This window comes from Notothenia rossii (assembly GCF_949606895.1).
Source record: "Notothenia rossii genome assembly, chromosome: 6".
Classification (NCBI taxonomy): Eukaryota; Metazoa; Chordata; class Actinopteri; order Perciformes; family Nototheniidae; genus Notothenia; species Notothenia rossii.
Window position 1 is genome coordinate 25,584,494 of NC_136909.1, and position 23,915 is coordinate 25,608,408.

At 39.9% G+C, this 23,915-nt stretch overlaps 5 protein-coding genes across 9 annotated transcripts in view; 3 read left to right on the forward strand and 2 right to left on the reverse strand.

The window, feature by feature from the left end:
• The window catches only part of osmr (oncostatin M receptor), a 10,263-nt gene extending 6,076 nt beyond the window's left edge, over window positions 1-4,187 (forward strand). Inside the window, exon 17 of the mRNA XM_079689862.1 lies at window positions 5-4,187. Within this exon, the coding sequence (XP_079545988.1) occupies window positions 5-760 (756 nt within the window). The 3' untranslated portion in view covers window positions 761-4,187. The remainder of the gene's footprint in view (window positions 1-4) is intronic.
• On the reverse strand, window positions 1,816-6,437 carry LOC307043142 (uncharacterized protein). Of its 2 annotated transcripts, XM_079687412.1 has the most exons (5): window positions 6,294-6,437; window positions 5,725-5,773; window positions 5,129-5,200; window positions 4,346-4,430; window positions 1,816-2,485 (listed from the first exon to the last, which is right to left on the reverse strand). In XM_079687412.1, the coding sequence occupies exons 1-5, from the start codon at window positions 6,351-6,353 to the stop codon at window positions 2,437-2,439; spliced, it is 315 nt and encodes a 104-aa protein (XP_079543538.1). In that variant the 5' UTR covers window positions 6,354-6,437; the 3' UTR covers window positions 1,816-2,436. The 2 variants fall into 2 exon arrangements, with proteins under 2 accessions (XP_079543538.1, XP_079543539.1); XM_079687413.1 differs by lacking the exon at window positions 5,129-5,200.
• Window positions 6,438-7,324: 887 nt separating this feature from the next.
• Window positions 7,325-11,707, reverse strand: ykt6 (YKT6 v-SNARE homolog). The gene is made up of 8 exons (XM_079688111.1): window positions 11,511-11,707; window positions 10,980-11,141; window positions 10,662-10,744; window positions 10,012-10,112; window positions 9,817-9,921; window positions 9,521-9,586; window positions 9,204-9,305; window positions 7,325-9,124 (listed from the first exon to the last, which is right to left on the reverse strand). Exons 2-8 carry the CDS (start codon window positions 11,081-11,083, stop codon window positions 9,089-9,091), a joined length of 597 nt encoding a protein of 198 aa, XP_079544237.1. The 5' UTR covers window positions 11,084-11,141; window positions 11,511-11,707; the 3' UTR covers window positions 7,325-9,088.
• Window positions 11,708-14,788: 3,081 nt separating this feature from the next.
• Window positions 14,789-21,148, forward strand: gck (glucokinase (hexokinase 4)). 3 transcript variants are annotated; one of them, XM_079686624.1, is made up of 10 exons: window positions 14,789-15,216; window positions 15,732-15,894; window positions 16,000-16,169; window positions 16,359-16,478; window positions 16,606-16,701; window positions 16,790-16,889; window positions 17,001-17,184; window positions 19,450-19,605; window positions 20,025-20,258; window positions 20,476-21,148. In XM_079686624.1, the coding sequence occupies exons 1-10, from the start codon at window positions 15,136-15,138 to the stop codon at window positions 20,621-20,623; spliced, it is 1,452 nt and encodes a 483-aa protein (XP_079542750.1). In that variant the 5' UTR covers window positions 14,789-15,135; the 3' UTR covers window positions 20,624-21,148. The 3 variants fall into 3 exon arrangements, with proteins under 3 accessions (XP_079542750.1, XP_079542751.1, XP_079542752.1); XM_079686625.1 differs by having other exon boundaries at window positions 16,012-16,169; XM_079686626.1 differs by having other exon boundaries at window positions 14,790-15,216; window positions 16,015-16,169.
• Window positions 21,149-21,516: 368 nt separating this feature from the next.
• On the forward strand, window positions 21,517-23,632 carry myl7 (myosin, light chain 7, regulatory; the record flags this gene model as incomplete). 2 transcript variants are annotated; one of them, XM_079688014.1, is made up of 7 exons in its annotated part: window positions 21,517-21,880; window positions 22,005-22,106; window positions 22,612-22,687; window positions 22,827-22,931; window positions 23,013-23,091; window positions 23,191-23,239; window positions 23,332-23,632. In XM_079688014.1, the coding sequence occupies 7 exons, from the start codon at window positions 21,878-21,880 to the stop codon at window positions 23,434-23,436; spliced, it is 519 nt and encodes a 172-aa protein (XP_079544140.1). In that variant the 3' UTR covers window positions 23,437-23,632. The 2 variants fall into 2 exon arrangements, with proteins under 2 accessions (XP_079544140.1, XP_079544139.1); XM_079688013.1 differs by lacking the exon at window positions 21,517-21,880 and having other exon boundaries at window positions 21,981-22,106.
• Window positions 23,633-23,915: the final 283 nt, after the last annotated feature.

The window sequence follows — 23,915 nt, forward strand, 5'->3', positions numbered from 1 at the left end:
GGAGGAGTGCAGCACCTGTGACATAGAGATCCTGAACACCAGACCTCTTCTGAAGGAAACATCTGCACTGAGAGACCCTGCTGCCCCTGAACACACCACCCTCTCCTGCTCCCCTGAACACACCGCGCTCTCCTGCTCCCCTGAACGCACCGCCCTCTCCTGCTCCCCTGAACGCACCGCCCTCTCCTGCTCCCCTGAACACACCGCGCTCTCCTGCTCCCATGAACGCACCGCGCTCTCCTGCTCCCCTGAACGCACAGCCCTCTCCTGCTCCCCTGAACGCACCGCCCTCTCCTGCTCCCTGAACGCACCGCCCTCTCCTGCTCCCCTGAACGCACCGCCCTCTCCTGCTTCCCTGAGCGCACCGCCCTCTCCTGCTCCCCTGAACACACCGCCCTCTCCTGCTCCCCTGAACGCACCGCCCTCTCCTGCTCCCCTGAACACACCACCCTCTCCTGCTCCCCTGAACGCACCGCCCTCTCCTGCTCCCCAGTCCTTTGCTCCAATCACACCCCTCTCCAGTGTCCTGCTTGAAACAGGCTACTGTCCACAGTCAGTCACAGTGCTCAGAGACAGACCAGACGTCCAACAGATGACATGCATCAACAACAACAACACTTTTTATCACACCGTGGAGGAAGATTCCTCTGAGGCACAACAACTCATGTTCTCTGAAATCAAATCAAGCTTTGAGCCTTCTGACAGTGTGCATGATTCGTGTAGTGTTATCTATGGTTATATTTCCAATAACACTTTATAAGTATGAAGTCAAAGACCAGGCCCAAAATGTCTGTCATATATTTTTCGAGGGTGGACATACTATAACACGTTTATGTAAATATGAGGCTTTCTAATGACAATATTAATGCATACGTGCTTGTAAAGATGTATCTTGTCTTATATAGAGCAGGAAACTCAGGAGGTTATATTTCAACAACTTTTGTTTTCTGCCGAAACTAAATTTAGAAGTCAAAGTAGGCCTAATGCAGCAGCTAGAGATGTCATCTACAGGATGCAATGACGGCACTGATAAGGCAGCCAAACATGTGCATCTTTCTTTAATTTGTATGGTATTATCAAAATATATATTTGAATATCCAACACTGCAAGAGCAATGTTTTTTCCTCTGCAATTTTAAAAACAGGTTTAGATCATCAACTATGAATGACCTTTTAAATATATGTTATGTATGATCGCCAGAGCTTATATAGATGTCAAAGTTGTGGCTAATATTTAGGTTTAGGTATAAATACTATAAGGTGTATTAGAGTAAATGAAATCCCAAATGATGCACCATAATTATAATTGGCTCATGCCGCTCCCATCCACCTGTGCAGCTACATCTTAATTATTTGCCAATCTGTCCTAATGTTTTAAAAAGAATGTATGCATTTGATATGATATGGTCAGTTTAGTTTTATTTGTTAGTTACGGTATCTCTGCTTTGACTTTCACCAAATCACATTCCCATTCAATGACTTCATTTAGCTCCGCTCTGTAGTTTCTTTTTTAAGTAGCAGGACTGGTTCTGAACACCAGCGCCAGTCCTCTGCTCGGAAGCAGGCAGGTACTCAAGCAGCTGAAACACAAAGCACGTTAAACTCGGTGGCTGCTGTATGAGCTGATGAAATAATCTGAGAAAAATGTTTCAAAAGGCTGAGTTTTCTGCAAAAATCTATTGCAACATTTGTTTCTCATACCAAAGCTTAAGGTCAATTAAAAATATGCCATGAAACAATGGAAGAAAAATGATAGTCATTGAAGCTTCAATACATGTTTGACTTAGTCACATATAAGCATTTACAGATATTCACATTGATGTAAAAAAGTTACAGTTTATTAGACAGACTCAAAAGTCATACAGTAGTTACAACATTCTCATTTTAGTGTGGATTTCAAAGAAGACAATAGAGGATAATATAAAACAAAATCATAGTCAGTTTTCTAATTCCAAAGTGAATGCTGTCTAAATACCCAGGGAGAGCTGTTTGGCTGATAGTCCTTATAAAACTCTGGCAGCATTAGTAGTGTACCTAAGAAATCTTAAAGAAATGAGAACAGATAAAAATAGAACCCATAAAAGAGGACATATTTAAATGCAACTGTACAAAACATGCAGAAGAATCCACATAAACTAAATTGACCACAATCTCTCTATCAGACACAGCTTGTTGGTCCCTCAGTAGTGCAGAGTCACAGACAAATCAGCACGATCTGACCTGCCAAACAAGTGTTGGACATCAACATGGAGCTCTGAGTCAACAGGAGCCCCCAGCAGACCGCTGAGGGAACACATCCACTCAGCTTTTTGTGATTTGACCTTGCACCTATAAGAAGGATCTTCTTCAGCAACATGTTGTCACTCTGGTGCTTTTCTCTGGGCTGTGTTTGCTCTCAGATTTTAGTCCGCACCATTAAGATCCAAACAGCCAGTCTTCACACAGACGTCCTCTGTTTTACTCTCATCCTCACCTTGCAGTGCTTTCTGAAAGACAATAACAAACAAGTGGTTGTTAGATCACCTACAAACATATCCCGGATGTTGTCAAGCACCTGCGGCCGAAATACTGCACCTCAGACAGCATTCCCTCTCGCCTTCAGAGATGTTTTCAAATCAGTTGGAGCAAGTATTTTATTACTAATGAACACCTCTCTTAGCTCAGGATGTGTCCCCGCTGCCTTTAAACATGCCGTGGTGCAGCCATTACTTAAAAATGACTACCTTTTGTATCTAAAGTCCTGGAGCGAGTAGCCTATGCCAAGCTGCAGTCGTTCTTAACCATGCATGGCATTCACGAAAAGTTTCAGTCTGGCTTCAATATGCACAGCACTGAAACAGCCCTTTTAAGAGTTTTTTAATGATCTGCTCCTAGCCGCCGACTCAGGTAGCCCAGCTGTCCTGGTGCTGTTAGACCTGACCGCTGCCTTCGACACTGGACCATAGCATCCTGTTGTCGCGGCTTGAACAGTCCGCAGGCATCACAGGCTCTGCCCTTGCATGGTTCAGGTCCTACCTGACAGACCGTAGCTTCTCAGTGCAGCTAGGTGCCTTCTCCTCTGCTAAAGCCCCTCTTACCTGTGGGGTTCCCCAAGGCTCTATCCTGGGCCCCATCCTCTTTCTACTGTACATACTGCTCCTAGGCTCGATTCTCACTAAACACAACATTCCCTTCCACTGCTACGCCAACGATGTACAGATCTATCTGCCTCTCAATTCAAATGTCAATAACTCATTACAGCTATTGACGGACTGCTTAGCAGAGATCAATTCTGACTGAGCAAAAAAATCCTTAACCTCAACGAGAACAAGACAGAGGTAATCTTTTTTGGACCCAAACCTCCAGCCTCCCCGGTTAATATTCTGGGCTCTCTCAATAAAAACATCCTCCCGTCTCTTATGAACCTTGGAGTGACCTTCAATAGTGCTTTTAAATTTGATAAGCAGGTCAGCTCCATAGTCAAAACATGCTTCTTTTTTTTTAAATAAGACTATTGGCCAAGACCAAGTAGTTTTTATCTTTTAAAGAACTAGAAAGGGTGATTAATGCCTTTGTTACCTCAAGACTGGATTACTGCAATGCTCTATACATGGGTATGGACCACGCCTCAATTAAACACCTGCAGCTAGTCCAGAACGCAGCTGCGCGTCTTCTGACTGGACACAAAAAACGTGACCACATCACCCCAATTCTGGCCTCACTGCACTGGCTTCCAATTCGGTTCTGAATTGATTTTAAAATCCTTTTATTTGTTTTCAAAGCACTAAATGGGCTGACTCCGGCTTAATATATCCGAACTTCTCCATCGCCACACCCCAGCCAGAGCTTTAAGGTCGGCTGACCAGCTGTTGCTGGTAGTGCCCAAGACCAGGCTCAAAACCCGAGGGGACCGAGCCTTGGCAGCAGCTGGCCCTAGGCTCTGGAACACTCTGCCCCTCCATGTGAGGTCGGCCCAGACCCTAGGGGTTTTTAAATCCTCACTAAAGACACACTTCTTCTCTCTGGCCTTCTAGTCAAAGCTAAGTACGACTCCGGACATTTCCCAATGTTTTGTTTTTATATTTCTGTTGTAAATTATTGTCTTTTCTTGTTATTGTAGTAAAGTGTTTTTATTACATGTACAGCACTTTGGCTCGACCAATAATCGTTTTTAAATGTGTTCTATAAATAAAACTTGATTTGATTTGATATCCCAATTTAATATGAAGTGGAAAAAGTGCCGATCGTGCAAGGTTATTGGTCTTTCTTTGATGAGCTGGGATACAAAGTCCAGACATGTGACACTAACAGGCAGGTGACCAAAGGAAAGTTTCAAGAACGCCGTGTCAACAAAATGTAATTGTTACCTTTGTGGAGGCGACACCATGCACTTCCAGAGGACAGCGTAGAGAGCAAGTAGAAAGGCAATGAACACTGTGGCTGCAATGGCACCTAAAGCCACAAAAACAGACTTGTTATTACACAACAATAATCATGCCAATACATGAGGACACTTGCACGATATGCAGGGTTGCATGATTCGTTGTATCTTCTGCAGAAATAATTTGTTTACTTACTTTTCATCCTGGTGATATAAGTGAACCGGTTCTTTCACAGAAAACGTTCATGCTTTTAATTGACCTATCAATCTCCCCTGCACTGTCATGCATCAAATAAACAACTGGGGTATCTTTTTGGTGCTTTGGGGATTTCTCCTCTTCTGTAAATGTCATCTTTCAGAGCTCTGCAGCCTGCCTTCATAATATTACTGGACACTGTGGGGCCTGAGGAATTTCACTGCACTTTACCAATATCTGGTTTAGTGACCTGACACTAATGGAAGCGTTATACACTTATGAATATGTCTGATGAAAACGCTGCTCTCAAAAGGGAATATATTTAAAAGTATATTGGTGTTGGCAAACAAAAATAACCCCCAGCAATTTGGTCATACTCCAATAAAAGATCTGGCAAATAAAATGTTTTGGAATTGTGTTAAGCTTGCTTTGCTGCTGGTGGTTCAGCTCAGTTCTCCTCTGTTTTTGGGCTGACCCCTGAGGGAAATACACTTTGTTTGCTGTTGACCCAAGTTAGGTGTTTCTCTCCGAAACAGGTCGTGCAGGGTCTGTAAAGACATCAGATTTTGTCACCTGGGATGATTCCACTGGTGCTAGTTAAAGAGTCCTCTGTGTGTGAAGGACGAGTAGCAGCTGCAGTTGAACCTTTTAAGGGGGAAAAACATATTGACAAATAACTGTCAACAGCGCTAATATAAAACGCTGTGAGAGATACATTTGCCTCATAATTTTTAATTAGTGGTACTACTTTACAACTCAGTGACTCTATTGACGGGGAAAATAATATAATATGTTTAATTATAGGCATTCTTGGTGTTTATAAAATATAATGTTCATATAACAACCCTTTCTAAATGAACAGTTAAAGGTTTTGTCAGTGAGCATAGAGCAACAAATACAGTATGTTTCCTTTGTCATATTAAATATTTTAGCCACTTTGAAACTGGGCCATTTGCCATGCATGGCTCTAAATAAAAAATAGTATTGATTGCCAGTCATCTAAAGCTGACAAGTTGCTAGAATTTACCTGAGGAGGAATTCACCTTTTGTCTGCCACTTCAATCTGATTTAGGTAATGTGGACAAACATGTAGTAAAAACACGACAACTTGTCACTTTGACAAAACCAACATAAAAAGATAGGAAGAAATACAACTCTAAAAATCTCACCATTTCTGTGTTGAACATTCTGTAAAAGTGTCAGATCTGAGTCAACCATCTGCAAACGCCCAAAACATACATGTTTGAACAAAAAGGGAAGTGGAGCACAGGGCACTGAGAGGACACACTGATCGTATACTTGATTGTGCCATTTAAAAAGACAGGCATTAACCACGGTGACAATAGTTTAAAACACACAGAAAAAAATAAAGGTGGAAATAAAGTGCTGAATCAGCTGAGGTGGACACTGTGCTGCAGGAAGTACAACAAAGAGAAAAATCAGAGCGCCCTTAGGGCAACGACAGGCAGCACAGATAAGAAAATGTGCCAGGTAAGAACTGATAAGAAACACACATATTTCCAAAATAATCCTGCAGCTGGAGGGTCGAACAGTCTAGTAATGCTCACTGAAGACTAGTAAACAAGTGAAACAGTTATGGGTCAGGTTGTAACCTTCGTAAAGAAGCACTGTATCCCGAGGGGGAGGCTCGTTCCCGGATCAACAGGCTTGTTTTAGTTCGTTGTTGCTCTTCTGTAGGAACCAAATAAACGTCTGTTTTTCACTTTTAGCTTCTTACCATCGAGCTGTTCCCGCCGACGGTGACAGTCCTGCTCCTGTTTTTCACCTCCGTCCACATTTTTGAGGCTGTGTGCGGTCAGACTTCATCCGTCCATCATGTTTTCCTCTCACCTGAGAAGGACGCGCGAGGAGCGAAGTGAACCTCTCGTGCTGCATTCAAGTACTTCCTTTCAACTCGTACTTTATATCTGGCACAGAAAATAACCTCTGGCCGTTTTGTGCAAGGCCGCTCTGTTCGATTGAAGTAGGGTTGTAAAAATTGTCTAAAGTTAACGATGGAATTATTTGTGTTTTTAATATCAATCAGGCGTTTCCTCTACGTTTGGGGTGGAAAGTAGTTTGTACATTTACTAAAGTATTTGCTTTCTTTCAGTGCCCCTTTATACTTCTAATAATCTAAAGTTCAAAGGAACATTTTGTATTTGTACTTTATTACATTTATGTTACAGCTTGAGTTTGACACAACACTCATAAATAACTTTTAAAATATTCGTAGCTTTTCAAATGTAAAGTTTTTCTCCTTTTGATTTATAATTTAGAGCAAGTCTGCAATGAGTACTTTTACTCCTAATAAGAAGTACCATTCTCAATGCAGTATTTTTTACTTGTAATGGAGTAATTTTACAAGCATCTGAATACTTCATCCACCATTGCTCTATGCGGTATCTTGAGAGCAAAACAGATTTGAGATTTAATCTAATTTGTTACAATGTGGAAAAATGGTAGGCCAGGTAACATTAAACTTCATTCGGTTCCTTAATGGATTCTGTTCATATTAAAGTCATGAAGGGTGCATCAGCTTCTTAGCTTCCTGTGGAAAGGTGCAGGTTCCAGTTTGCTGAGTTAAGATATGGATGTGGAAAAAGATACTACTGTTGACACTCAAAGAACAAGTTTACTTTTACATTGTGTTATAGGATTTCCTGCAACACCTCAATGCCAGCTTCCAGTAGGATGCTATCATGTGTGTTTATCTAGCCAAGATGGCATTTTCTGTAAACAATCAGAGCTCCAAAAACAAAAAGTGAATACAGACAGAAAATAACAGTTTATTAACTGAAGTCTTGGTTTTAATTTTGCAGACCACATCAGAATCAAAACATTTAATGTGGACTGTTACACATATTTTCAAATTTAGCACATTAATTGAGGACATTTTGGAGAGAAAAAGCAATTAATCAAATCTTAGGAACATCCCTCGACACGCTTCACATGGGATTTAGTGATAAGGACAAAGCATATGCAAAGTTTAATTCACCTTCTTTTATGAGAAATTATTTAAATGTATCCTTTCCACTTTAAGAGAAATATACCATCAGTCTGCAGAGATATTGCACAAACATTTACACTGTAAAAGCAGAAAGAGCAATTCAGATCACACACACAAATACACACCAGTCCTCACACACAGGCACTCAACACCAATACAGCCTGCATATACAAATCATACACACACAGCTGAAAGAGAGCAGTGAAACATCTAAAAATACACAACCCAAGGCATCTATCTCTAAACTGATCAGCAGTTCCTGAAGAGACATTTCTGCATACAAAGTAAGCAGTGCTGTCAATAAAAATAAGAAAAGTCAATTGTGGAGTGTGTTAAAATATGAGTTGGATGTGAAATCCTCCAATTTGTCTGACCATTTTTCAGACATTCAACAATAAGAAGCCAGAGAGTGCAGCAGCAGTCGAGGTTTCTCAGAATCACAATAAGTGATGGTAAATGGATCCAGGGTTTGAGAGGAACAGAACGCCCCCCCCTGCAGAGGTCTGAGTGTGCTCTTGAACTCTAAAAAAAGTGTTGCGTTTGGCGGTTAACAGAGTGAAAAGCATGGCTACAGTATGTTAAGTAGAACAGCTTGTTGTGCTGTCCTTTTCATGAGAACACATCATTTCTACAACAACAGCACACAGGGTTGCGTGTTAGGAGGTTGCATAAGGCTGCATTTATGAAGAAACATCCCTCTGCACTTAACATCTTTCCTCCCTTCCTATCAGCTTTAAGATGCATCATCATTCATTACGCACTCACCCAAAGTGGGAATGTTTAAAGTTTCATTTAACACTATGAGACAGAGACAAATCAAAGAAATCATGTAACTTAATCCAGTATAATACATTTTCAAAATCATTGTAAAATTCTGGGAGATTTTGATATCACACATCCAAGAAGCCACCCGTTGTCCTGACTCACATTAGAGTTTTTAAATTGACCTCGATACTGAGGCTCATTGGAGGAATACAAGTAAATAAACAGGGCCACCTAGTGGGCACCAAAGGTTATGCCTGCAAGAAAAAACGGTCTAACGGTGACGCATCTTTAGAAATCACTACATAAAGACTTTGTGATTGTCAGAGTTGTCTTGAAGCAGAAGCACAATTGTGGTTAAGAATTTTAATAATTGAATTCAAACTATGAGGATTCGTTTCAATCTGATAACATTAAATGGTTTGAGGACGTTTATACAATACATCACCGATACACAACGTCACACTATTATGTCTGCAGCTGGTATTGAAACACCACAAGATGTTTACCCTTTGAGGGGTAAAAAAAAATAATCAAATGTTACTTCTTCCCCAGACCAAACCCCATCACTTCAGCCCCCATCATATCAGTCTGGACAGGTCACATTTCCACCTTTTCATGCTGTTATCCTAACCTCCTGACCCGGATGAAATCGTCCTTTCTGTCCTTTGTGTTGAGAGCTGGTGGCTGGTGGGTGATGGGAGTTGTAGGAGAATCAGAAAGGCAGAGAGAGGCGTGTCCTCGAGGACGAGGCAGCGGCATCACATGATTTCACAGCAGGAGTTCTGTTTCCGTGCCTGCAGGGTTAACATGCAAACAGTCAGGCATCTAAACAGTTAATGACCGTGTCAGTCCAGATAATAAGCCATCACTTACAGTCTTGTAGAAGGCTTTGGACTGGTTTCCAAGGTGCTCCGACTTTGCCACAAGATCATCCAATTTCTCTCCTCTCTCCAAAAGACTTTCCATGGTGTTGTGCTACGGATACAGAAAGGTTTGTTAATCACATAGAGTGCAACGGGAATGCTACGTTATGGCTCTGGCATGTAGAGATTGCCCAGGACCTGTAGCTTGCTTGTTTCAGTTTTTTTATGAAGAGAAAAAACTAAAATCTTCTGATGTTTCTATATAAAAAGGAATATCTATCATCCCCTTAGTTTAAGTATGCGGCCCGTGCTTAGGGAGGTTTTTACCAAAATGATCTTTGTCTCATCCAGCTCTGCCTGCACTTTGGTCATTGCATCTGCCTCTCTGGGGTTCTGGGGGAAATAAATAACAACAAGCGGTCAGGTACAGTATCATTAAACAAGATATTTAAACAGCAACAAACTGGTTCATTAATATCTTTCATCTTTAACTCAAACCACATTTCAGTTAACAGTGTAAAATGATAAAAGACATGTTAAGGAAATTCAATATATTTCTTCATACTCCTAGGCAATAAGGGTTTCCTTTGACATATTTCCTAATAAACAGATTACACACCGACCTGGTATTTAGAAAGGTGAATATCCAAGGCTTTGTAGTTTATGGTGTCAGGATTACCAGAGGGCCATTCTATACTGTCCACTTGCCTGGAGAACTCTTCTAATACCTGGAAAAGAGCCAAACAACAATATGAAAACTGAAGCTGACAGCAAAGTGCAATAAGTGTGTGTCTTTATTTACATGTTTCTATACCCACCTTGTCTAGCAATGTGAAACAGACTCTCTGAGGGTATTCAGTATCTGCGATGACCACAGCACTCAGGTTGTCATTTCTTACATACACATGGCACAGGTACTCTGCAAATAAGAGAAACCATGGTTAGTATGATGAAAACAGAAGTGTGATAAAAGCAGTTCCTGGTTTTAGGGTACGGTTTAACCCAGAACAAGTTGGCTGGCTTTGTTAAGAAAAGCAGAAGTAAAAGTGATATATTTTAAATAAATGTTAGTCATTGTAATGTATGGAAATCATTTTGACAAGCCTGACTTATTTATTGTTTACCTGACTGACCTTCCATTTCAACTGTTTGTACATTATGCATGTTTGATATGTTAAGACACACAGGAAACATTTGGAGGGAGAGGGGTACAACAGCCAACGAATGTTCCTGGTTAGAATCAGGGACTTCACATGTTGTATGATGCACATCTGTACCACTCCCCCACCAGGATGCTGATTCAATTGTAAATATTAACTTTTGTTTCACACAAAACAAAGTTCTTACTGTTATATAAACTGGGTGGTACCAAACAGAGAAAGAACAGAATAAGTGCTGAACAACACTAAAGCAAGATATGATCACACTTTAGAAAAATGTAACCTGAGCTGAAGCTGCTAATGTTTACCTTGCTCTTTGACAGAGGCACGGCTTCCTTGTGATGTCCGTTCAACAATCAAGGCACTGGTGAAGGTCATGAACTCCTGAACACTAAACAAGCCAAAACAATAAGGTCACCAATGGAAAAGTCTCCACGTATGATCAGGCAACAAATTAGACTATACAATGTATTTTCGTATGCAATTGCTTTGAACCCAAACAAAACTGATGTGTAAAAGACCACAGTGTTACTATTATAATTCTCTCTCCATCTCCACACAGAACATGAGAACAAAAGAGTCCAATACTCTAAAAATAGGTCAGATGATATATACAGGGGACCGACCTGGAGCGCTGAAAGAAGCTGAAGGAGGAGAGGTCGTAGGCCGATTTGAGGAGGTTGGCTTTGGTCCCTCCTTTGTGGTGGATGCTGATGCTGTAGAGCTTCATGCTGCCGCCGTGAGAGTCCTGGTCAGTCAGTCACAGCAGATACGATCACCCTGATGATCTAATTTGGAAGACGAGACAAAGTCACATGAGAGCATAATCCCTCATCCAATTTAGCCAGCTAGCCTATCTGCTAACAATATGAGAGCTAAAGAAACTTGAGAGGTAGCCTACAGTTGACAAGAGCTAGCTTAGAAGTGAAAGTAGCCGCCTTATTATTAGCTACCCAACACTCGCTTAAGTACAGCTGTTTCTGAAGGAAACGACACATGTGATAAGTGACAGTAAGTGGTACAATATTAACACAGGCTAGGTGACATGCAAATGAAGTTTAAAAACGTGCAAAGCTAACTTATACTTCTGAAATCAAGTTTAGCATGCTGCTAGCTACAAATTATATCAGGTCTCCGTTAGGCCTTAACGAACTTACCAGACAAATCAGCAGCAAACCGTTGGGTTACCGTCCAAACAACCGAATAAACTGTTTATTCCACATAAACTGAAACTTGTTGACATATAAAGCAGCTGTAATGTGGCTTTATCACACTGTTGTTGACACTAACCTAGTACTTTTCAATATGACCAATCACCACGTCACGATCCTGAAACGGTGTGACTATATAATTCCTCCGGTGGAACCCTTCATAATCTGGTAGGAAAGGTTCCTAGGAGAAGGTATCACATTTTTGAATGATATTGAAGTTTTTCAACAAATGCACAATAAAATATGTGTTTCAAGAAGAAGAAGAAGAAGAAGAAGAAGAAGAAGAAGAAGAAGAAGAAGAAGAAGAAGAAGAAGAAAACCAAGCCCTCATTTCAGTTGAGCAATGCAATGAATGTTGATTATGAAATGTCTGATTAAATTCATTCATAAAATAAGAAGGATACTCTTTTTTTCTATCGGACAATTTTAGATCTTTGTCGATAATGAAGATACTGGGTCAAAATATTTAATTCTGGTTTTCCTTTTTTTCCCCCTTCTTTTGTCATTTTACTTAACACATTTATTTATAATATATACATTTTTTAACATTTTAATAGGAACCGTGGAGCCAAATAATTTTTTTGTTGTTTTTACCAAAAGTAGCCTATTTTATTTAAGTGTGTTGTTGTCGCTAAAGTAGCCTATTCAAGTGAGATTTTTTTGAGTGGACAGCTACAAAATAGTCTATATTCTGTTTTGTTCTATTGTAAAGAGCTTGGTTACCCTCTGGGTCTAACTTTTTGTAAAACATGGCACTCTCAATTGATGTTTTCTCTGGTAATCTTGCTCCATTAAACAATTTGCTCCTGGCTACTTAACTCAGTGGTAAGTGTTTTCCATGGCAGAGGTGTGCCTGTAATTCATTTCCAAGGAAACACAATAAAATCGTTTTGGCATGGAAACCGCTAAGCCTGTTGACAGGACTGCTGCTCCAGAGGAAGAAATGCCTTTTTCCTTCCTCGAGTTGGCTGCGTTAAAATATTCAGGTCATTAACAAGGCCAGCTAATTGGAGGCTTGCTCAATATTTGTGATGCTCTAAACGTGGTGTACAACCCTCGAAGGAAGACTTCGATGCAATGTTTTAATTGTTCTTGTTTAACTGAGTGTTGGAGCTGATGGCACGCCAGTGCGTCGATGCGGCTGTTAACCGGGCCAGATAACTACAAGGAAGAAGATACAATCCAAACAAATGCATGGGTTTTTGTAGGAATTAAGGTGAATACTTAAAAATGCAGGCTTGAATTTACTGCAGATATGTAATCGTGTTTTGGATTGCTGATAAAACATTATGTAGGTGAGAAGTTAAGGATTACATTTTCTCTGCACCTCATGCACGGACGCCAAGTTCAAATACAATTAGAACCGAAAACTGTGAATCTCCATCGGGGGAAAAAAGGAAATTTCTACAGCAGGGCACAGATGGTCTGCGGGACATTAAGGATTTAATCCTCGTTGTGATACGATGGATAAGGTAAATAAAATATCTATCTACCCATCTATTTATCTATCTATCTATCTATCTATCTATCTATCTATCTATCTATCTATCTATCTATCTATCTATCTATCTATCTATCTATCTATCTATCTATCTATCTATCTCTATCTGTCTATTTATCTATCTATCTATCTATCTATCTCTATCTGTCTATCTATCTATCTATCTATCTATCTATCTATCTATCTGTCTATCTGTCTATCTGTCTATCTCTATCTATCTATCTATCTATCTATCTATCTATCTATCTATCTATCTATCTATCTATCTATCTATCTATCTATCTATCTATCTGTCTATCTGTCTATCTATCTATCTTACAGTAATATAACAGTAAGTGTCATGAGCTTTACAAGGAGATACTTGTGGTCCATGATGTAGAAAAATGTTTTCTTTAACTTAAAGGCACTAAAGTATACATTTACAGAGAAATATATATATATTTTTTATCTGTTTCATTCTGCAAAGAGACTTTAAAAAATAATAATATGTAGATTACATTACTAGCAGTAATACATTCTTTTTAAATAAATGTATGTGTCAGTGACATCTCTCCTACTGACAGGGCACTAGGGGAGAGGGTCACTGTCATAGCCAGGGGTCAGAGCTAAAAACAGTAACAACGTTTTGGTTAGGTAAACTATACTGGAGCTGATAAGCACACATGGCCTTCACTTGTTAGTTTTAGAGGACATTCATCCCTTGCTGTTACTAATTTTAGATATGTTACTCATTTTACAAATGTTCGCGTGACTCTTAAGTTTATTTAAGCAACCTTGCAACATTGGATATTGCTCAAAGTAAAAATAATGATAAGTTCAGATCACTGGGTTCATCTTTAAATGTACGTGATTATCCTTGTTGGTTGAGCTCTGGGTCACAGGTTATATCTTGCAAATTCTTCACACTGAGGAATTATAGTGATTAGTTTGAGATTATGTTTTATTTTCATTTGTTTAGCCTAATGAACGAGTAAACATCTGTGACTTAAAGGCCTAATTTTCAAAAGTTGGCCTCGCATTAATAGCAGGATTAAGCTACAATTTCAGACAAGCAACATAACGCAGAGTAGGCTTACTCGAAACATATTTTCTTTTGCATAATTATAAACATTTGTAAAACTTTTAAAAATGTCATGATGACAAAGTATTCATAATTAATGAAGTTCGTAATAAAATAAGATAAGATAAGATACCTTATTAATCCCAATTTGTTATTACTAAAGTACACTGTATTTGGGTATGTTATTATGTCTAAGGTCAGTAAGGGCATGCCTTGAACAAGTCTGAGTGTGATTTGTCAGTTATGATGGAGCTTCATATAAAAACAAGTCATAGATGAAATATAAGAATACATATGTTAAATAACCTCATCCAAATGCCTGCATTAAAATTGAACAATCTATAAAACTTGTTTCTTACTTTGAAGAAAGTAGGTCATGTAGACTTTTGGCTTTTTGGGGGGGTGGTATACTCTGTTTGTACAGAATGTGTGTGTGTGTGTGTGTGTGTGTGTGTGTGTGTGTGTGTGTGTGTGTGTGTGTGTGTGTGTGTGTGTGTGTGTGTGTGTGTGTGTGTGTGTGTGTGTGTGTGTGTGTGTGTGTGTGTGTGTGTGTGTGTGTGTGTGTGTGTGTGTGTGTGTGTGTGTGTGTGTTAGGTCTCATCCAGAGGGAGGATGGCTCTACGGAGAAAGAGTTAGAGGAACTCAGAAGCAGTCGCCCCAAACCACTGGTGGGCTGTGTGTGTGTGTGTGTGTGTGTGTGTGTGTGTGTGTGTGTGTGTGTGTGTGTGTGTGTGTGTGTGTGTGTGTGTGTGTGTGTGTGTGTGTGTGTGTGCGTGCGCGTGCGCGTGCATGTGTGTGTGTCGTCTTGATTCCGGGTGGCCAGATGGGGTGATTTTGGGTAGGGGTTGGTATTTGGTGTTGCCAGCCCACTTCACCTGAGCATAAAATCAGCTGAGGTTCTCATTCAGTGCAACTCACACTTCACTGACTCTGCACACACACAGGGTGGACACACACTCACCGCACACCTAGAAACACTTGCAGAGACTCATTTAGTTAAACCTGGGAAGATGCCGTGTGTCAGCTCTAACCCCAACCAGATGGTGGAGATGCCTTGTAGCTACAGCTCTGTGGTTGATAAAATCCTCTTGGTAAGATTCACTTTTCTGTTCGACAAGACTTTGTAAAGCTTTCAATCATTTGTAACGTTAGTATTGTTAGAGATTTGTACTTTTATCCCATGTGACTGTTATGTGAATTAACAATAATCTTTACACACAGACTGCACCATGTTGTTTCAGAAGCAACTCTGGGTGAGAAGCTTGATTGTATTAGTTGTTCAGATGCTACTTTGTCCTGTATTTACTGAAAACATGGTTGTATGTGGCAATTCTGAAGCAGACATTGGAGTCCTCAGCAATTCCTTCCTTTGTGTTGTATTGTAAAGTAGTGTTTTTCGCTCTTTTCATCTCATTTGTTTGTGCTCTGATTCCTTCTCTGCTGTTGCCGCTTATGATTTTCCTTTCTTGTTTTGAAACCTCATGTAGTTTGAAAAAGCTGTTTCTCAGTTTGGATTAGAAGCGTGTTTCCAGTGCATATATGTACAGTATATATACCAATAATGTCGAATGGCCTTTTTGAAAAATCTTCTCTGCTCTTGTTGCAGGTAGAGGAGATCCTGTCAGACTTCAGTTTGAAGAAGGAAGAGCTAAAAGAAGTCATGAAGAGGATGCAGCGCGAGATGGACCGAGGATTGCGTTTAGAGACACACGATGAGGCTAGTGTCAAAATGCTTCCAACATATGTCTGCTCCACCCCTGAAGGATCAGGTAGAAACTCATTCTTTCACCATTAGAGGATCGCATATTTCTTTTTTGTTATCTCATGATTATCACCTGTGCAGGTAAAGCCATTACGTGCACGTTCAGATGTAGTGTGTGTTTTAGCAGAAGTGGGAAATTTCCTGGCTCTCGACCTGGGGGGGACCAACTTCCGCGTGATGCTTGTGAAGGTGGGTGAAGATGAAGAGAGGATCTGGAAGGTGGAGACCAAGAACCAGATGTACTCCATTCCTGAAGACGCCATGACGGGCACTGCTGAAATGGTTAGCATGGCAATTCTTTTCCAGTGTTATTCATGTTCATGTTTCCTCACGCTATTGTGTTTGACAATTTTGTATGTTCAAAATCAAGGATTGCCAAAAAGAAATGTATTAAGGTTGTTCTTTTGTAAATACAGAATGATGTTAGAATGACATTTTTTCCACATCTCATATTATCCTCTCTTTCTGCAGCTTTTTGACTACATAGCAGAGTGTATGTCCGACTTTTTGGACAGACATCATTTAAAGCACAAGAAGCTTCCTCTGGGTTTCACCTTTTCCTTTCCAGTAAGGCATGAGGACATTGACAAGGTAGGATGTTATACACTACATTGGGCATACTTTTAAACAATCCCAAGATCGGTCAACAGTGCTAGACCTATAAAAGTTATGTATCTTATATTTCCTTAATTTATATTTATATGTTTTCTTTCCACAGGGTATCCTGCTTAACTGGACCAAAGGCTTCAAGGCTTCTGGAGCAGAAGGGAACAACATTGTTGGTTTACTCAGAGATGCTATCAAGAGACGAGGGGTGAGTTACTGCTTATTAGAAGTGTCTTTTTTTTAATAAACCAGACCATATACAGCTGGATGACTCTAAATATGATGTCATCATTTAGGACTTTGAGATGGATGTGGTTGCCATGGTGAATGACACAGTAGCCACCATGATTTCCTGCTACTATGAGGATCGCAGCTGCGAAGTTGGGATGATTGTTGGTAAATAGTAACACGTGATATTGATATGCACTCATGAACATGTATCCATGCACACAGACATGTAGACTCAAGCATATTTAAAGTGTGTTTTTTTGCTTTTCTTGACACCAGGCACTGGCTGTAACGCATGTTACATGGAGGAGATGAGGACTGTGGAGCTGGTGGAAGGGGAGGAGGGCCGGATGTGTGTGAACACAGAGTGGGGTGCATTCGGAAACAACGGTGAGCTGGAGGAGTTCAGACTGGAGTACGACAGAGTGGTGGATGAGAACTCCATTAACCCCGGACGGCAGCTGTGAGTGCATTCAGTTCAAAGATTCAGTCACATACATTAAACCTCGTCATTCGTTTGACCCAACTCCACATGTCTATCAACTTCATCTACCTTATTAACTCAAGTGTTTGTGCTCAAAGTAATATGCCATTAAAGCTTCTCAGATTGAGAGATTGACATTGTATTTTAAAGTCTGACAAGCACTTCCTCCCTCATTGTCTTATTGTTTTTCTAAATTAATCATCCTTCTGCGGCAATATTCACCTGACTCTCACTTGAGCTCTCTGTGTGGTTGCTAAGCTACCAGTTGTTTTTCCTGAGGATGACTGTAAATGGCCAGAGCCCTCATACGTCAGTGGTCAGTCAGTGTGCGGGGGTGTCAGATTAATGACCCCTCTCCTCTGCTTGCCATAGTGCCTGTAGGCCTAATGGCTGTTTACCTTTTGCACTGGCAGTCCCTTAACACAGACAACTGCTGAGCCCAGCCTCATTGAGCCTTTTTAGCACTGACGTTGTCATCTTCATCCGTTCCCCTTTTTTTAAATTTCGTTTTGTGACGTGCACTTGCTTCCTGTTCCTTCCCCAATTTCAACATCCTCTCCTTGAGTTCCCAGCCTTCCTATATACAGGACTGTCTCAGAAAATTAGAATATTGTGATAAAGTTCTTTATTTTCTGTAATGCAATTAAAAAAACAAAAATGTCATACATTCTGGATTCATTACAAATCAACTGAAATATTGCAAGCCTTTTATTATTTTAATATTGCTGATTATGGCATACAGCTTAAGAAAACTCAAATATCCTATCTCTAAATATTAGAATAGTTCCTCAGACCAAGTAAAAAAAAAAGATTTATAACAGCAAAACACAATCAAACATTTGAAAATGTCCATTAATGCACTCAGTACTTGGTTGGGAATCCTTTTGCACGGATTACTGCATCAATGCGGCGTGGCATGGAGGCAATCAGCCTTTGGCATTGCTGAGGTGTTATGGATGCCCAGGATGCTTCAATAGCGGCCTTTAGCTCATTAGCATTGTTGGGTCTGGTGTCTTTCAGCTTCTTCTTCACAATACCCCACATATTCTCTATGGGGTTCAGGTCAGGGGAATTTGCAGGCCAATCGAGGACAGTAATGCCATGGTCAGTACACCAGTTACTGGTGGTTTTGGCACTGTGGGCAGGTGCCAGATCATGCTGGAAAATGAATTCCTCATCTCCATAGAGCTTTTCAGCAGACTGAAGCATGTAGTGCTCTAAAATCTCTTGGTACACAGCTGCATTTACTCTGGGCTTGATGAAACACAGTGGACCAACACCAGCAGCTGACATGGCTCCCCAAACCATCGCTGACTGTGGGAACTTCACACTGGATATCAAGCAACTTGGATTTTGCTCCTCTCCAGCCTTTCTCCAGACTCTGGCGCCTTGACTTCCAAATGAAATACAAAACTTGCTTTCGTCTGAAAAGAGGACTTTGGACCACTGTGCAACTGTCCAGTGCTTCTTTTCCTTAGCCCAAGTCAGACGCCTCTTCCGTTGTCTTGAGTTCAGAAGTGGCTTGACCATGGGAATACGGCTATTGTAGCCCATTTCCCGGACACGTCTGTGAACAGTGACTTTTGATACCTGGACTCCAGCTTCAGTCCACTGTCTTTGAAGCTCCCCCAAATTCTGGAAGCGACTCTTCTTCACAATGCTGTTAAGGCTGCGGTCATCTCTCTTGGTTGTGCAGCGTTTCCTGCCACATTTCCCCCTTCCAACAGACTTTTTGTGGATGTGCTTTGAAACTGCACTCTGTGAACAGCTTGCTCTTTGAGAAATTTATTTTTGTGTCTTACCCTCCTGATGGAGGGTGTCAATGACGGTCCTCTGGACAGCAGTCAGATCAGCAGTCTTCCCCATACTTGTGATTTAGTTTACTGAACCAAGCTGAGTGTTTTTCAAGGCTCAGGAAACCCTTGCAGGTGTTTCGAGTTAATTAGACGATTCAAGTGATTCGTTGAACACCCTACTAGTATACTTTTTCATGATATTCTAATATTTAGAGATAGGATATTTGAGTTTTCTTAAGCTGTATGCCATAATCAGCAATATTAAAATAATAAAAGGCTTGCAATATTTCAGTTGATTTGTAATGAATCCAGAATGTATGACATTTTTGTTTTTTTAATTGCATTACAGAAAATAAAGAACTTTATCACAATATTCTAATTTTCTGAGACAGTCCTGTATATGTATTTATAGTTACCTGTCTCTTCTCTTGTTTTTCGCCTCTGGTAGATATGAGAAGCTGATCAGTGGGAAGTATATGGGAGAGCTGGTCAGGCTTGTTCTGATGAAGCTGGTGAATGAAGACCTGCTGTTTAACGGTGAGGCCTCAGAGCAGCTGAAGACACGCGGGAGCTTTGAGACGTGCTTTGTCTCACAGATGGAGAGGTGAGCATCAATAAATACTGCCATGGCTGCTGTTGTCCTCCCAATAAGACAACTTAAAAACATAGATGAATGTTTCCTATTAGACATTTGACAAAAGAGGACTTAGAAAAGGATATGATTAAAGACAAACATTCATATCATAATCAGAGAGGGAAAGAAACACATATAATAACAAATAATAATAATGTAAAGCCTGTTGTGTTATATCCTAATGACATCATCTCACATGACAGTGTTGATGTGAAATAGAAGGAAGCAATACAAAAAGCTACAATTCAATTGTGAGCTACTACAATATTTGTAGACAACTAATTAGACATTTAAATGAATGCAAAATATAAGTGGAGTTTTTTTATACTATAAATACACACATTTGTGATATCAGCATTTATGTATTGTCAACTTTTGCCTTTTTTCAGTGACACTGGGGACAGAAAGCAAATTTACAACATCCTGTCCTCGCTGGGTGTTCTGCCGTCAGAGCTGGACTGTGACATTGTGCGTCTGGTGTGTGAGAGCGTCTCCACTCGCTCTTCACATATGTGCGGCGCTGGGCTTGCAGCTGTGATCAACCGGATGAGGGAACGACGCAGCCAAGAAGCCCTGAAGATCACAGTTGGGGTTGATGGATCCGTCTACAAGCTGCACCCATGGTGAGGAATCCATGTTTGAGACTTTCTAATATCCCAATTTTTTATATACCGGAAAATACTTGGTGATTGATTAGATGTACCCAAAATGCAGTGCTCGTGGACTTATATTTAACTCTCCAAATCTTTATTGGAGTAAATAAATCTTGATTGGACGACTAAACAATAGAGAGGATGTGGAAAAGAAGTTGGAGATTTGACAGTTTTTCCTTTATCTCAGGTTCCGTATAAGATTCCACCAAATTGTCAGGGACCTCACGCCTCACTGTGACATCACCTTCATCCAGTCGGAGGAGGGGAGCGGTCGTGGAGCCGCCCTTATCTCAGCAGTGGCCTGTAAGATGGCTGCCTGCATGCTGACCCAGTGAACTGAACTGTGATCTGAGAACATTGATGACAAGTCATTCACAGATGGCAGCTCCGGCCTTTTTCAGGCTCTGAAGGATGTGTTTCGGTCAAGGCACCCACAGATGGACGATGTACCGACAAGAAAGCAAGCTGTATTTTATTATAGTATTTGGTAGCATTAGACCAGATTGTAGTAAACATGTAATGTTTCTGAATTTGTGTATCACTGCCTATTGATAATATTTGGGTATGGACTGGCCCATTTCAACAATGGTTAATGTTTGATTGGGGATATGGTATAACACCCATGCGAACCTGTTCCTTACATTACTTGTACATGACATGTATAACCCAGGGAATCCATTTGTAAATGCTGCTACGATCTATGACTAAACCAAATATATTGCTTTGTTATGTAGTGATTTCTGTTTGTGAGAAATGAAATATTCCTTTGTCATGTATATTTAAATTATACAGATCTATATGCATATTTAGCCAGTATTTTGTAGTTTCCAAATGTGCATGATGAAAAGTGCTTTCGATTTGAATAAAAATGCTTTAATAAACTCAACTATTATATTTAAATGTATGTAAATATCAGTTTAATTACCAAATATTGTATATAATACCACAGCTGAAATGGAAAAGCAGATGTTGTTTATGTATCTAGATCTTGTAACTTATTATCACTTATATTTCTACTGGAATAGCAAATGCTGTCTAAAGTTAGTTAAGACACATCTTCAGTAGTATCCCTACTTATTTCACTTGGTGCCCGCTGCTTAAACAGTTTTCAAAATCAGAGAAGTATGAAATAATAGTAGAATAGTTCATATACTGCCCCCTGTCTCTGCCTGGGAGACCTCTCAGTTTACCAATGTGTTGGAATAATAGGAACTCATTATATGCTTAGGAAATCTGCTGTGTATCATCACACAATGTTGTGTGAAAAAAAGGAGAAAAACACATAAAACATACATTGAAGTTAATACATGGCTTGCTTTGACCTCAGAGGAGTAACTTCATTGGTTGAGTGACGTCAGAGGTCACTTACGCCCCTCCATGCACTTCATATCTCTATTTTCAAGCTCAGAGGAATCCTGCAGCTTCAACTCTTATCAGGTACCTTCAGAAGCATACGGACAGCAGTGATGGCCATGTAAGGGACTGTGCTGCCCACCACAGGCTATTATAGGACAGTAAAAGATAAGATGGGCGCTACATAAAACCCACCCCAGCATCACACTCTGCTGGGAGCATTCGATCATTCAGACATGGTAAGTCATTGAGCGTTTTCAGTCAAGCAATACTTGCAGTCTGTGATCAGTTGTTATTCTATATTATAAATGTTTGTATACTTTTAAGTGAGTACACTGAATGTGTTTGTGTGCATCTTTTCAGGCAAGTAAGAAGGCCTCCAATAAGAGACAGAGGGGAGCACAGAAGTCCTGCTCCAATGTCTTCTCCATGTTTGAGCAGTCCCAGATTCAGGAGTTCAAAGAGGTACAGTACTGCAATGTCCCTGCCTTCAGCAGCTCCCTTTAAAAAAAACGATGTAGGAACCTGTGATTTTTTATTTTCAAACCTATGCATGAGAAGGGAAATAGAGAAAGGGTGTCTAAGGGAGTATCTAAGCTACTGGACTTCAGTGAACTTTAATCCATATAAGAATGATTGAAGTGGCCAAATTGTCAGAAAATATATGACAATGGCAAGCGAAGTAAATGTATCAATATTGGTAAAAAGCATCAGGGTACTGTACGCAACATTTACCATGGCTATTTTTATATAACAGCTCCCTTTACGAGAAAAACCTATACAACTCCAAAGAAAACATATATATTTGTCATTATATTTAATACAAATTGTAAAATTAACTGTTGCATTGGAGTTTAATTTGAAACAGTAAAGGTTTATATGCAATTCAACATATATTCGTCATCTGAAGGTCTTAAACATGTATTTATTTTGTATTCAATTTCAATATTTCTCATTCTTTATCTTGTAGGCTTTTGGGTGCATTGACCAAGACAGAGATGGTGTTATCAAAAAACAGGACCTAAAGGAGACCTATGGACAGCTGGGTATTTTCTTTATCTTTAACTCTTTTTCTGGTAAAAAAAAAAGAATCTACTGATACAAACTGCTGTTCTTAATGCATTTGATATATTTAACTGTATTTACTGTACGTGCTCATTTTCTCTGTGGGCTCCTGTGTATCAGGGAAGCTTAATGTTGATGATGAAGAGCTGGAGGGGATGTTGAATGAGGGGAAGGGTCCCATCAACTTCACCGTGTTCCTGTCTCTTTTTGGAGAGAAACTCAACGGTAAGAGCTTCTACAGAAGTTCAAAGTAATCTCTTAATTTACTTTGATGAAGATGCTTGACGAAGCGTTGTTGTCCTCCAGGCACCGATCCTGAAGACACCATACTGGGAGCCTTCAAGCTTTTTGACCCGAATGGGACAGGCTTTGTTAATAAGGATGAGTAAGATAAATATTAAATAGCTTTCCCATTATATTTTACATATCATCAGTAACATTTCATTATCTAATTTATCGTCTCCTTTTGCATTTTATCCTGCAGGTTTAAACGATTACTGATGAACCAGGCGGATAAATTCACAGCAGAGGAGGTTTGTGTTCTCTTTTGTCTTTATAGTGATACATGGACTATGCTGTAAGATAATATTTTTCACCTGGTAAATTGTCATTGATGAACCTCTAGGTTGATCAGGCCTTTGCTCTCGCTCCTATTGACCCAACGGGCAACATCGACTACAAGTCCCTCTGCTACATCATCACACACGGAGACGAGAAGGAAGAATCTTAAGAGAGTCATACAGGTTACCTTAACATGCTGATAATATGTAAAGGTTATCAATCAGAAACTTCAATGATTGATGAATTAATGTTGGGACATCGGATTCATTTCATCTCAACTGTTAAATGCTACAGTTCTGTCGGTTATGCCTTTTGTTTCTCATTTCTTTGTATGCTCAAGAGAATAAAGTGTTCCTGAAATCTTTCTTGATGATTACAACTGTTCGTTTTTTGTAAGGGAAAGTGAAGGAACACAAACGGCTTACCATTGCTGTGATCATGAAATAAAAAAGCGAAACATCACACTCAAATGTCATATTCTCGATTATAAAAATGTTTTATTGATTTTTTCTAGACTCATTAAGAAATATGAAACTTGACATTAATAATCTAAGGGTTTAATACTTAATTTAATTGAGTTCAATATGTCTGCTTACAAAATAGGCTTTTATTATTAATCTGAGTTCCTCGGTATAAAAACATTATGAC